General features: G+C 41.1%; 1 protein-coding gene across 1 annotated transcript; it reads left to right on the forward strand.

The window, feature by feature from the left end:
• Positions 1-3,972: 3,972 nt before the first annotated feature.
• Positions 3,973-10,049, forward strand: slitrk5b (SLIT and NTRK-like family, member 5b). The gene is made up of 2 exons (XM_015602222.3): positions 3,973-4,082; positions 6,233-10,049. The coding sequence occupies exon 2, from the start codon at positions 6,285-6,287 to the stop codon at positions 8,859-8,861; it is 2,577 nt and encodes an 858-aa protein (XP_015457708.3). The 5' UTR covers positions 3,973-4,082; positions 6,233-6,284; the 3' UTR covers positions 8,862-10,049.
• Positions 10,050-15,448: the final 5,399 nt, after the last annotated feature.

The raw sequence follows: 15,448 nt of genomic DNA on the forward strand, positions 1-15,448 counted from the left end.
TTTAACTTGGTAGCTCAATCGATTATTAGATAGTAAATTAATTAGCATGTAATAGTTAACCTTTCTTTAAAAAATCAATTATTGATAATTATAGGGGCACAGAGTGGTCCAGCGGTCTAAAGTGCTGTCACTATTAGATTGTGCGGGCGCTGGTTCTAATCCCAGTTATGCAGCTTGCCATCAGCTGCCAGAGCCCTGAGAGAGCACACACAGTTGGTCTTGCTCTCTCTGGGTGGGTACAGTACAGTAGATGGTGCTCTCTCTTTCCCCTCATCACTCCTAGGGTGATGTGGATCAGGACAAGGCTGTGTCTGTGAGCTGATGTATCAGAACCGAGTCGCTGCGCTTTCCTCTGAGTGTAAGCGCTGTGATGCTACTCTGCAACCAATAGGGAAAAAACTGGAGATGGTGGAACGGAATGAGGGGGAGTTTAAAAAGCATCTGAAAGCAGAAAAAAGTCTTATAAAGACAAATTGAAGAAAAGAGAAGCTGGTTTCTAGTAGAGTCTCCTAGTAGAACTTATACTTAAGCCTTAATTTCTCCTTCATTCTGATCACCTGCATTCCTGCCCTAATTTCCCGCCTCCAGAACTCCAACATCGGTACATTCTCCAGGTATCAGAGCTGTGCTGTGAAGAACAAAGCTGATAATTAGTGAAGCAGCACCGCTGTCTGGCTTAATTAGTTCAAAAGCGACGTGTAAAAGTCAGAAGTCACAGCGTCGCTCGAGCGCAGAACTGAGCTCTGCTTTGTACTCTGAAATGCCACCGTGTGAAGTTTAATCATTAGAAAGGATCTAAATCGCAGCAGACAGCCGTCGCAACAGGAACGATGACGGAGGGAAACGTTTAATGTCGCAGTTTTTCCTCAGATCACCCTGCTGTCGAGACCTCCCCACACTGCTGATTTACTTTCACACACAGAGTTACTGAGTTTCTGCTTCAAAATGCTTTATCTCAACCTCGTGGTGAGAAAGGATGAGACGATTAATGGGTTTAGTAAATATACAGTTTAGCAGAAGTTAATTGTGTAATTTTGGGTAAAATCCACAGTGTTACATAATTATCAGCAGTAAAAAACCCTTAACCCTTACTTAACCCTTTCAGACCCAGTATTTATTACAATGGACATCATGTGTTTTTTTTTTGTATGTCCATCATTAAGAACACTTCTTTTTTATCATGTTTAGGGATAATTTGTGAAATACATAAAAAGGTCAATAGCAAAGATAAAAATTAAAATGTATAGGCTTCCAATGTAATGGATTTTTATAGCATTACTAACCAAAAACAGCATTCTTATAGTATAATTCAGGTCTGGAAATGGGTTAAGGAAAGCCAATTATATCACTGTATGTATATTAGTATGTATTATGCAGGTAGACTTGGGTAGAATTGATAAAGTTTCCTTAAATGATCTTAAAAGAGCATTAGACAAAAAGTAAACCTATTGGTTCCTGGCATTATTTAATTTCATAATGGTTGTGTCTTCCCCAACACTCACTCACCATCAGTGTGTAGTCTTGCCCACCAAGGCTACCTTCATTTGGGTATACAGTTGTATTTTATATATAATGGCTGACAATCTGGCCCCAGTGTTGTAGGCTGTCAGAGCAAGTTACCACTATTTGCTATTTATGCCCAAGCATGACTATGTGCTAGACTGATTTTTTTCTGTATAATAGTACAATTGGTTGGTAGACTCATTGCATGGCAAATTAAATTGATATTACCTTTTTTCACACTACAAGCTGCACTTAAAATCCTTAAAAAGCAGTTTAGTTCCCCAGGACAGTTTAGTTCTCCAGCACTGAGACTCGAGTCCGGAGCAGTGGTAGCATTAGCCACTCCCCGCGCTAAGCGCTACCTCTTTTGCCGTTCAGAGGTCACTATAATCGGCCTGTAGCCTGCTGTCAACCCTGGCTAGCACTGCTAAAGCAGCATTAGCATTAGCCACTAGCTTTGCTACGCGCTAGCTCTTTTGCTGTTGAGAGGTGAGTATTATTGGACCTCTTTTTATGTTCCTTATTTCTCTTTTAAGTATTCACTGAATACCCAAAGGAAAGGTAGTCCTGGTGGACAAGACTACACACGGACAGATAAGCCTATTATGTTAAAAAATGATGAGAGGAACCAATAGAAAAGATAAGTAAATTCAGGTAATATTTGCAAAAGCTATGGAGTAAACTCTACTCAAATGAAGTGAGTGCAAATTGTACATCTTATGAGATGTTTTTTTTTTTTTTTACAGTGTAAGTCAATGTCAATGCTAATGACAGGTTCTGGTTCTGTCAGAGCTCTGTATCTGTTCGGCGTTCCAGCGTTCCAGACTCCACCTAAATGCCATCTTTCAGAACGTTTCCGGAGGCCAGAAAACTTCCAGAGCCTGAGATGTCAGTCAGAGCCGTGTGCGCTCTAGGCGATGGGCTCTGCGGCCCAGCCGTGTCAGCATTTTCCTTCTCAATGTCAGAGAGATGCTCAACTGGACGCCATGATGGCTGAGTAACTCCCTCTGTTAGCTGGACGTCCTTCTAGCTGAAGCTCCTGACCACACCAGCAGCACCAGTAGCAGCAGTAGCAGTAGCAGTAGCAGTAACAGTAACAGTAGTGGTGGGTAATGGGGTCACTGAGCTTCCTCCAGAACCGCTTTCATGTTTCTGACACACCTCTGCTCTGAGCTCACTGCCTTTTCATCTTTCTCTTATATTTTTTTTCCTCTCTTACACACACTCTTTTACACACACTCTCTTTTCTCTTGCTCTGTATTTGCTCTGTGTTCAATTGTGATCTTTATTTTCCATTCAGACCAGTTTTTGTAAAGTTACTTTTAGATACAGCTGTGATAATTCCATGTATTTGCTGTATTTTACAGCTAAACCCATTATTACATCCTTACCATTATCAGCATCACCACCATCATCATAATCATCATAAACTCAAACACTGTTATCAACATAACCCCACCATGATCAACACCTTTAATGTTATCATCACTATAACCATTATCAATGTAACCATGATTACTATCTTCAGTGTCGCTATCCTCATCATCATCACCATCATCACTGCCACTTTGATTGTTTATCAACATCACTACCAACATTTTCATTGTCACTGTTATCATTATATATCATCATCTTCATCATTAGCATCATTTCTGGATTTATCACTGTTGTAATTATCACTGTGGCCAACACTATTTAAACAATTATATCATCACCACCATCATCACATCACTGTAACTACCATTTTTACCATTACAGTTGTGATGGTCATCACGTTAACCATCAACATAACATTCTTATCATATGACTAACATAATTACCGTTTATCATCACCTCAATCATCACCATCACCATAATCACATTAATCATAATCACATTACCACCACCACCACCACAACCAATACTGTTATCCTTACAATAATCATAAATGCAACAATACAAATTGCACAATTACATAATCACATCACCATTTATGTTATCACACTATTATTACACCATCATTACCATTATTGCCATTATTGCCATCCTCACCATCATCATTGTTCTCATCATCATCTCCTTTGCATGACTGCTGTCATCACTGTTATACAGTTATAATCACCATCATCATCACCATCATCATCATCACCTTTCCCCAACACTATTATTGTCTCTGTCCTTATAATAATCACCATGATCATTCCTTTAAATAAATATTTTTTAAATAATCTTCCTCCTCCTCTGATGATGATGATGATGATGATGATGAAGGTTCTGAGGTTGTGATGCTTATCTCTGATGATTGTGATTAGTTCCTCTGCAGTGTGATCTTTTACACGCTCAGTATCGATTTCAGATCCAAAATACATGACGTAATCAATTCGACATGATCGTCATAACATCTTCATCCTCCTGCTGCTCTTCCTCCTCATCGTTGTCACGTGCCCGCTGGCCCCGCCCCCTCCTCCTCCTCCTGCTGCTGCTCTGGCAGTGCTGGGTGTAGAGTGGATGATGGTGAGGCTGAGGCAGGAGGAGGATGCTCTGAGCTGGACCGGCGCTGGGCGCTCGCGGGCTGAGGTCACCGGACGGAGTGCTGACCGGTAAGGCGCGCGCACCGTGGGGTCGTTCCGCGCGCGGTTGGGTTCAGGGTGCGCGAGTGTGCGTGAAAGTGCGCGGAGTGTGTTATAGAATAGGTGGTGTGTGTGAGAGAGTGTGTGAGAGTGTAGGAGGTCAGTTAGAGACAGACTTAATGAGGGAAGTTCAGTCTCGAGTTCATCTTCACGTGCATGTGCGTGTGTGTGTGTGCATGCGTGTTTGTGCGTGTGGGCGTGTGCGCGTGTGTGTCTTTGAATGTGCGTGCGTGTGCGCGTGATAAATAGAGAGATATACAAAGATTAAACATAATTTGACTTCTTATAGAACACATGCCCATTCCACCTTAACTGCTTCAGCAGTGAAGCGCTATTTAAGGTGGAATGGACAATTCCAATAAAAAACGGATAAAAAAAAATTGGAATAGTGTATGTGTGTGAGAGAGAGAGAGAGAGAGAGAGAGAGAGAGAGAGGAAGAATAGCAAGACAGAGAATGAGTGCAGGGTGAGAGAGAGGGCAAAAGGAAAAGGGTGAAAGAGTGAGAGAGGGTGGTGGAAGAGAGAGAGAGATGCACACAGAGGTAAAGACTGATAGCAACTGAAAGAAAGAGAGGTGTGTGTGTGTGTGTGTGTATGAGAGAGAGAAATAGGAGGAGAGAGAGAGTGGAGGAATGGTGATGAGAAAGGGAGTTAAAAAACAGTGGAAGAGTGGGAAAGAGACAGAAAAAAGGAGTAATGGCGAGAGAGAAAAACTGAGAAACGAGAGAGTGAAATATTGTTGATAAAGAAAGAGAAAGAATGGAGGAATAGTGTGTGTGTGTGAGAGAGAGAAAGAGAGAGATGAGAGAGAGAGAGGAAGAATGGCAGGAGATAGAATTATTGAAGGACGAGAGAAGGGGTGAAAGAAAAAGGGTGAAAGAGAGTGATGAACACACTGAGGTGGAGAGAGAGATAGAAAGAGATACACACAGTTGTGAAGACAGATAGAAAAAGAGAGAAAGAGAGAAGTGGTATAAAGAGAGAGAGACACAGAGAGAGATAAAGTGAAAGGGAAATGATGACAAGTGTGTGAGAGACAAACAGAGAGAAAAATGGCAAGTGAAAGAAAGAGTGAAAAAGGGTGAGAAAAAAGGGTGAAAGAGAGAAAGGGAGGGAGAGGTGGAAGAGAGAGTCATACAGTTAGAGAGAGATAAACACAGTGAAGAAACAGTGAGAGATGTCTCTTAAGATAAATACAGAGATGGAAGTAAAGAGAGAGAGAGAGATAAACACACACAGAGATGGAGAGATAGATAAAGAGTAATGCTGGAAGGCAAAATGAGAAAGAGAGAGAGATAGAGAAGGACAGATAGACCTAAACAGAGCTGGAGAGATAAAGAGAGGAATGCAGAAAGGAGGTGAAGGAGATGAACAGAGTGTGTGGAGAGATGGCGACCAAGACAATGCATGATGGATGGGGGAGAGAGAGAAATAGATAAATAGAGGAGATAGAGAGAGAAAGATGGAGAGAGACATTAACATAGAGCTGGAGTGTTTGTTTGTGGCAAAGATAACGAGAGACAAATGAAGAGAAAGAGAGAGCGAGAAAGAGAGAGAGAGAATAAAAGAAAAAAGTCAAAAGATCAGAACAGGGTACTGAAAAATAAGGAAGAGAAACAGAAAGATAACGAGAGATATCTAAAAAAAAAGAAAAGATAGATGAGTGAACACAGAGAGAAAGCTAAACATTAAGGAAATAGATTTCCTTTATCTTATTATCTTATTTATCTTATCAGCTTTTTATTAGCTTTATTAATGAACACTTCATTAATGCTTTATAAACCAGTTCTATAAGAATCTACAGATTAGTGTTTTTAAGAACAGCTGAAAACTGAGAACTGCGATCCACAGTCCCAGCTTAGTGAGAATCAGTAAAAGATCTGAACCTTCCTTCGCCGTGCCCTAGAAAACTCGGGCCAACCCTGCGGGCTGGAGTTGGTATTTACATGCTTGTCATCATGGATGTTCCTCTTCCTGCTCTTTTCTGTGCGTTCGGGTAGCAATTAGGTGGTGTTACTGTAGGAATTCCAGTACAATTTCAGTGTGCTATAGAAACAAACCGAACAAACTGATAACTGATGATAATGATGAATGTTCTCTCATCTCCTTTTTATTTCTAGATGAGGAGACACGTCTCTGCTGCAGTGAAGTGAAGCTCCGCTGCCCTCAAACATGCATATCTGGGTATCGGTCGTCTCGTTCGTCGCCACGTCGCTGAGCTTTGCCGAGATGCTTGACATTTACGGGGAGATCTGCGGAGGGCTGTGCGCTTGTGAAGAGCGAGATGGAGTTTTGACAGCTAGCTGTGAAAACCGAGGCATCGTCAGCCTCTCTGATGTTGGGCCTCTGCACTTCGGCACGTACCACCTCCTGCTTACGGGCAACCTCCTCAAAAAACTTTCTCTTAATGAATTCTTGCATTACGAAGGACTCACCATTCTGCATCTAGGAAACAACGACATTGCTGAGATCGAGAGCGGGGCTTTTAACGGACTACAGGGACTAAAGCGCTTGCATCTGAACAACAACAAAATCGAAGCCCTGCGGGAAGACACTTTCGTCGGCCTCGACAATCTGGAGTATCTTCAGATCGACTACAACTACGTCAGTCACATTGAGGCGAATGCCCTCAACAGGCTCCGTCATCTGGAGGTGCTGATCTTGAATGACAACCTGCTGTCTTCCCTGCCAAGAAACATTTTTCAATTTGTTCCCCTGACGCATCTCGACCTCAGAGGGAACCAGCTCAAACTGCTCCCCTATAGCGGCCTTCTGGAGCACATGGGCAGGATTGTCGAGCTGCAACTTGAGGAGAACCCATGGAACTGTTCTTGCGAGCTCATAGCACTGAAAGCCTGGCTGGAGAGCATCTCCTACACAGCATTGGTGGGAGACGTGGTTTGTGAGACGCCGTTCCGGCTGCACGGCAGAGACCTCGACGAGATCTCGAAGCAGGAGCTTTGTCCCAGGAGAGCAATTGCTGAGTACGAGATGAGAGCAGAACCAGTTCACGGTGCAGAGGGCATCTTCAGGACAACATCTTCTGCTACAGCCAGCGCTTCCTTTACCTCCTCCAATATCCAGCGCTCAATGCGTCCCACAAAGAGCCCACGTCAGTCAGGGAAGCTACGTGCCAAACCCACCTCACGGGTCTCCTCCAGCAAGCCTCAGAACTACGGCCCAATGGTGGCTTACCAGACCAAATCACCAGTATCCCTAGACTGCCCTACTGCGTGTACTTGCAACCTCCAGATTTCAGACCTCGGCTTGAACGTCAACTGCCAAGAGAGAAAGATTGAGAGCATCTCGGATTTAGAGCCCAAACCTTACAATCCAAAGAAGATGTACCTCACAGGAAATTACATCCCTTCCGTTGACAGTTCAGACTTTACGGAAACTACCGGCTTGGATCTGCTTCACTTAGGGAACAATCGTATTTCTGTTATCCACAGCAGGGCATTTGAGGACCTGGTGCACTTACGGAGGCTTTATTTAAATGGGAACTTAATTGAGCGACTCACAGATGACATGTTCTATGGCTTGGAAAGCCTGCAGTTTCTTTACTTGGAATACAATGTCATTCGAGAGATTGCGGCAGGCACCTTCGAGCAAGTACCCAGCCTTCAGCTGCTCTTTCTCAACAACAACCTTCTCAAAGCTTTACCCCTGGGAGTGTTCAGTGGATTGAGTCTGGCGCGACTGAACCTGCGAAACAATCACTTTCGCAGCCTGCCGGTCGGCGGAGTTCTGGAGGAATTGACATCCGTAGTGCAGATAGATCTGTTTGAGAATCCCTGGGATTGCTCCTGTTCTATTGTGGAGATGAAAAACTGGCTAGAACAGCTCAGCGCCGGAACTGTGGTGAACAGTGTGATTTGTGAGTCCCCCCCAAGGCTCTCGGGAGAGGATATGCGCTACATTCATTCCACTCATCTCTGCCCAAACAACTCAAACACCCCGGCATCTGTCGTTCCGCCCTCGGAGGAATCTTTCCCAGGCAGCACCATTACGTTGGAGACTGCACTGGATTTTGATACTCAGTATCCCATGATTCCTCTCTCTGTGCTTATTCTCGCTTTGCTTCTCATCTTCATCATGTCTGTGTTTGTTGCTGCCGGGCTTTTCGCGGTCATGATGAAGCGACGCAAGAAGGCAGAGCGCTCTGCTTCCATGGGCGCCACCATGACCTCTTTCAACACCCTTTACAGCGACCGATCGTCAGCGAAGGTCAGGACCTCTGCGGGTCACGTGTATGAGTACATCCCTCCTCCAGTAGAGGGCGCATCCAAAAGAGCCCCCTATGGAACAGGAGAGGGCACAGGGGAAGGGTACAGAGACTTCGACGAGCTGAACGGCACCTTGGCGTCCAACTCGGACGAGGATGTCGGGAGTACAGCGATTGGCTCGGAATTCAGCGCCTGCACGCCAGATCCTCTCAGATCATCTCCGCTGCAAGAGGACTATTTTTATCGCGACATCTTGGCGAGAGACCAGCAGGCGGCCTACAGGGCCAGTCTGCCGTGTAAACATGGTACACATGTTTCAACTCACTATGCACCAGACTTCGATGTCAGACATCAGTACTTGCACCCAGACAGGATACAGCAGACCATGGTGTACTGCTCGTCGCCTGCCACGGCCTACGTGGAGCCGAACCGGAGCGAATACTGGGAACTAAAAGCCAAGCTTCATTTTGAGCCGGACTATCTGGAGGTTCATGAGAAAAGAACAACGTTTACTCAGTTCTGAGTTGCTACACCGACTTCCTTCTTGCCTCTGGTATCGTGAAGGGTTATAAATTGAATTAACTTCTTTATGATCTCATTTGAAACAGACTAGACTCAGAGATGTTGAGATATGAGACCCTTGTTTTATTTATCGCCTTTTCTACATGCAATCCTTCAGAAAGGCCTTCATGCTCCTCAAAGAGCAAGGAGATACAATCACTTACTGATCTACAGCATGTAATCAGGGGTGCCCAGCGTTAGTTCTGAACTTCTACCACCCTGTAGAGCAGTGTTTGGTCCTGGTGAACTCTTGCCTGCTCTAATGTATTATCTGCAATATTCTGAAAGGGCTTGTTACTGAGCTTATCAGTTGAATTTGGTCTACTGGGAACAGATTGAACACTAATTGTGCAAGGCAGGGAGCTCCAGAACCAGGTTTGAGAAACTTCAAGCTCAAGTAAACCTGTTTCTGCTCAGGTTTTAATTGCCAGGTTTAGTTTAAGTCTGTTCAAGCAGGTTGACTGTAGAAAAATCAGCCAATTGTGCTCCAGACTCTGGACCTTCAACGCCTATCTTACTGCCTGGAGTCACAGCTTTAAGGTGAGAGTTAAGTACAGGTTTTTATAGCATTAATAAATCCAACTGCTGCACTGCTCACACTTAGAGCAAGTGGGAGTTAATTATGTAAGACGAATAACAAAAATTTAATCTGAGCTAACAAACATGCGGCGCGCTGTGATTTATTCCAGCGCTCTGATCCTGAAGCTCATCCACAGCTCAGCTCAGAGAAACCCTGCAGAGACTCAGATTCCAACACGGACTGCTGGTGTTGTTTGGTCAGAATTCATTAAGGCCTATTTCAAATACGCCAAGCATTCAATGTGATTTTCAGCAGGAAATATGAAAAATACTTAAAAAATAAATAGTTAAACTGGTGGGATGCATGAATTGAGCCCAGATAACATGCCCATCAGGGGTCTATACAGCTCTGAAAGAAATAAAGAGAGCACCTAAAAGTGATGAGTTTCTTTAAATATAACAATTAAAAACCTCTGGAATATAATCAAGAGGAAGATGGATGATCACAAACCATCAAACCACCAAACTGAACTGCTTGAATTTTTTTGCACCAGGAGTAAAGCAGCATAAAGTTATCCAAAAGCAGTGTGTAAGACTGGTGGAGGAAAACATGATGCCAAGATGAATGAAATTAAAACTGTGATTAAAAACCAGGGTTATTCCACCAAATATTGATTATTTCTGAACTCTTAAAACTTTATGAATATGAACTTGTTTTCTTTGCATTATTTGAGGTCTGAAAGCTCTGCATCTTTTTTTGTTATTTCAGTCATTTCTCATTTTCTGTAAATAAATGCTCTAAATGACAATATTTTTATTTGGAATTGAGGAGAATAAAAATATAAAAAGCTAAATCAGAGAAACTGATTCAGAAAATGAAGTGCTCTCTTATTTTTTTTCAGAGCTGTATTAGTAGCCTAACTGGGATCTATAATAATGCAAAGAAAACAAGTTCATATTCATAAAGTTTTAGGAGTTCATAAATCAATATTTGGTGGAATAACCCTGGTTGGTTTTTAATCACAGTTTTTTTTCATGCATCTTGGCATCATGTTCTCCTCCACCAGTCTTACACACTGCTTTTGGATAACTTTATGCTGCTTTACTCCTGGTGCAAAAATAATTCAAGCAGTTCAGTTTGGTGGTTTGATGGTTTGTGATCATCCATCTTCCTCTTGATTATATTCCAGAGATTTTTAATTTGGTAAAATCAAAGAAACTCATCATTTTTAAGTGCTCTCTTTTTTTCAGAGCTATTCATATATATAGTGTCTTGGATCTGCAGGTGGTACATCTCCAGGACTGGACACCCCTTATTCCATCTTTCTCCTTTTTACCTGGTGTTAAAATGACCTTGGTCTGGTACTGTTGGTGTATTTACACGTGCATTTATAATTGATACTGGTTGAGATTTCTGTCTTTTTCTGTGTTTCTACAGACGTTGTTGTTCTTTTTGCACATTTTGCACTACAGGTTGCCACTCTTAAAGGAGCTACATGTCGAACATCTTACATTTTAAAATAATCTGATCTTCATAAGATCCCATCATTGCCAACTTAATGTAATACTCTACAACTCAACGTTTTAGAATATTCCCCAGTTATTTTAGTTTTTACTGATGTTTAAACACTGCAAGAGTGATGAATAATCTGAAATTGTCCAGAGCTTTAAGTGATCTAAGGGTGAGCAGTAAAATTACAGTGTTTTATTGTAATTAAAAAGGGCCTTTAAGGAAAAAAGTAATTCTATAGCATTTCTCTGGTCTATATGCAACAAAATAGTCATTTTTTCTTGCATTTGCCGTCGCATTAAAGGAGAACTCTGGTGTTAAATTGACTTTGGTTGTAGTTAAACATGATAAAGAGTACTAATCTTTGTTGAATTGCTCACCTCCGCTCTCCCACAGCTTTCCGAGATCCTGCAATTTTATGCAGTTTGTCCAAACAGACTAGAATGGGTTTTAATGGGGCATATTTTGGATGCACCAGACATTTAAATTACTTTTTTTTAATTGCAGACCAAACAGAACGAAAACAGCAAGAAAACCAGAGAATATTAGCGGAACCCCAAAGCTTCCTTACATTTAGCTCCTTTAATATACGGCAGGTTCTGACACTCCATGCTGTAAATAAAGTAAAGTGACTCAGAATATCTGAATATGCAGATGTGGTGAAAAAACAGGGTGGTAAAAACGTTTTCTTTTTTTTTATATATATATATATATATAAATCAAACAACACCTTAAAGGTTGAGTAGGTATGAAAATGCTGAATTAATTTTTTTTTTCTGTTTTAATGCGTATAAATTTATAAAAGTGATAACACTTTAATAACACTATAATAACTTTCATTAGTATATTTTTTAAATAATGAGATAATAGTTAATGAGAATTTGAATATTAACAAATGCTCACACATGACACTATTCAAATGTTAGCATATCATTTATTAGCTCATCAGAGCTAATTTGAACTTTAAAATAATTTGCTAGTAAATATGAATTTTAATCCAGGCAAATGTTTATCAATTGCAGTTCATGTTGCTGTTGATAGCAACTTTTTAGCTTCTTAAAATATAAAAAATAACAGTAATTAATCATTAGTTAATGGTATATTAATGAAAGTTATTATAGAGTGTTGCCATAAAAGTTGTACATATCCGCCGTACGGCTCTGTGCCAATCCAGGACATCACGGCACGGCTGTGCGGCACTCTCTAAAGTTCTCTCTCGAAAATGTTTTTACAGCCATATCTGCACCAATTTAAAGCCACAGAAACACAGAGAGAAACAGAGAGAAACACAGAGAGAAACAGAGAGAGAAACAGAGAGAAACACAGAGAGAAACAGAGAGAAACAGAGAGAGAAACAGAGAGAGAAACAGAGAGAAACAGAGAGAAACAGAGAGAGACACAGAGAGAAACACAGAGAGAAACAGAGAGAGAAACAGAGAGAAACAGAGAGAGAAACACAGAGAGAAACAGAGAAATACAGAGAGAAACAGAGAGAGAAACAGAGAAATACAGAGAGAAACACAGAGAGAAACAGAGAGAGAAACAGAGAGAGAAACAGAGAGAAACAGAGAAATACAGAGAGAAACAGAGAGAAACACAGAGAGAAACAGAGAAATACAGAGAGAAACACAGAGAAAAACAGAGAAATACAGAGAGAAACACAGAGAGAAACAGAGAAATACAGAGAGAAACAGAGAGAAACACAGAGAGAAACAGAGAAATACAGAGAGAAACACAGAGAAAAACAGAGAGAGAAACAGAGAGAAACACAGAGAGAGAAACAGAGAGAGAAACAGAGAGAAACACAGAGAGAAACAGAGAGAAACACAGAGAGAAACACAGAGAGAAACACAGAGAAAAACAGAGAGAGAAACAGAGAGAAACACAGAGAGAGAAACAGAGAGAAACAGAGAGAAACACAGAGCAACGCGAGAAACGCTGTCAGTCCTCTGGGCTTTTTTTTATGGTCTACAGGGATGGAGGGGAATCATCTGAAACATCCGGCTCCCTCCCCCCTTGTTCCCGTTCACTATCCGAACGAGTGACTCAGTGAAAGAAACAGCAATACGATTTTCTTTATCCACCAGGGTTTTTATTCAACATGTGCCAATGAAATTTTCATGCAAGGCTGGAGGCGATCTGGAGAGGCAGCTCCTCTCTGCAGCCGCAGACCTTAAAACACCGATTCTTCCTGCAGTTACTGCGTGTATAAAAGTATAAATAATGTTTACAGATGCTGATGATTTTTCTTAATTCCTGGGTTTGCTACAGTCTGGTTGCGTGGTGGGTGTACAGTTGTTTTTTCTAACTGCGTCAGTGTGAGGCTCGGTTGAGGATGAGTCTGTGTGAAGCGGTGCCTGCCCTATCGTTGCACTGGTTTTTAAAACATGTACAGCAGCACACACTGTTATAATAATGTTCTGGTGTCACACGTCTAAAACGGGAATGCTGGCGGTTTGTTATTAAGGACGTGGCGTGTTTATGTTTATGTTATTGAACCTGCTGTTTATTTCATGTTGCAGATGACAATGGAATAAAACATATATATATTTTTTTTCCTTTCATACATTTGAAAGATGTGTTATTCACTCTTTATTACAGCTTGAATGTGTTACACTGTGTGTTCTTATAAGGCTAGCATTGGCTATTCGGGTGCCTTGTGCACAACAAATGCTTTCAGTATGTAAAATTATGGTTTATTCAAATGCATATGGGCATGTGCTAATGCTGTCTGACAACATGAAGCAGATCAAATATTCCAAAAAGCAGCACATTTTATGTTAGTAAAACTAGTACATAATTTCATAGTACATAAACGTAAAACATGGTGGTGGTAGTGTGATGGACATGCGCAACTTGCTATAATAGATAGAAGCAAGAATTCTGCTGTTAACCAGAGAATCCTGAAGGAGAATATCCATGCATCAGTTTGTGACCTTAAGCTCAGGTGTACTTGGGTTCTGCAGCAGGACAACGACCCAAAGCACTCCACTAAGTTCACTTTTTAATGGTTTAGGAGTGGCATAGTTAAAGTCTGATTGAGATGCTGTGGATGATCTTAAACAGGATGTTTATGCTGGAAAAGCTTCTAATATGTCTGAATTAAAACTTAATTCAATAAAATTAATTCTGTAAAGAAGAATGGACCAAAATTCCTCCACAGAGATGTGAAGGACTCGTTGCTGGCTATCGCTAAAAGGGTAAAGGGCACAACCAAGATGTTAGATTTAGTTGGCAAATACTTTTTTACACAGGTTCAGGTTGGTTTGAATATATATTTTTTCATTAATAAACTAAATTATCATTTAAACAGCTTTTTATATTATATTATGTAAGTATGACCAAAGAAACTGTAGGGAGGCACATACTTTTTCACAGCACTGTATAAACCATACATATATATATGTATATATTTATACATGTTTCATACATGTTTTATATGTTTCACAGTGTAACTGTGTCACACGCTGCGTTTAATATTTGAGTTCTGATTTCTCGCCAAAACTGGGTACAAAAAAGTGTTTAATTTAGAGAAGGGATAGAAAAGAGTGCCAAACACACACACACACACACACACACACACACACACACCGCTGCTGCTCTGTGCTGTGTTTCATTTCCGTCCAGCATGGAAGCATCTCCACACATCCAGCTCCATCCAGAGAGACTCTCAGAGCAGCAGAGCTCCAGCAGATCAGCAGCCTGAATTAAACATTTCCATACAAATCTGCTGCTGCTGCTGCTGAGAAGCTCAGACTGTGATACAGATCACAGCTCGGAAAATGTGATTTGTGATGCGTGTCGGCGTGAACAGTGCGACAGTGGTGCGCGTGCACGGAGCAGATCGTGAAGATCAGGTTCCGTTCTCGAGCGTTCACAAAGTGTGAACACTGCAGTGACTTCAGGCTTCAGTCACGGGCGTCTCAGTGAAGTAAAGTTACTGTTTTAAAGATAAACTGTAAAAAACTACCGTATTGTTCGCACTATAAGGTGCACCAGATTACAAGTCACATTTTAAAAGACACTATAAGGAACTTCTAAGTCAAAACTGTTTATTTGTTTGAGTAAAGCGCTTTCGTTTATTTACAGTAAGCCTAGATTCCCCAATTTCTCCAGCACTAAGGCTGGAGCATTAGCATTAGCGGCTAACTGCTAGCAGTTAGTAGCTAAAGCTGCTGGACATAGTAGCAGGCTACAGGCCGATAATACTCACCCTTGAACAGGGAAATAGTGGTTAGCGGCTAATGCTAATGCTACTGCAGCCCCGGTTCTGGAAAACTAAACTGAAACTCCTTTTTATAACACTGAAAAATTAAGGATTTTAAGTGCGCCTTATATTGCAAAAAATATGGTAAACTTAAAATTATAATTACATTACAGCAAACTGATTGCCTCGTTTAACATCATTATTATTAATTTTTGATTTTCTTTATTCTTTATATATTCTTTATATATATATATATATATATATATATATATATATATATTATATATATTCATATATTTTTGTTAGTTTATTC

The sequence above is a fragment of the Astyanax mexicanus genome, chromosome 11 (genome assembly GCF_023375975.1).
Source record: "Astyanax mexicanus isolate ESR-SI-001 chromosome 11, AstMex3_surface, whole genome shotgun sequence".
In the NCBI taxonomy this organism is placed as follows: domain Eukaryota; kingdom Metazoa; phylum Chordata; class Actinopteri; order Characiformes; family Acestrorhamphidae; genus Astyanax; species Astyanax mexicanus.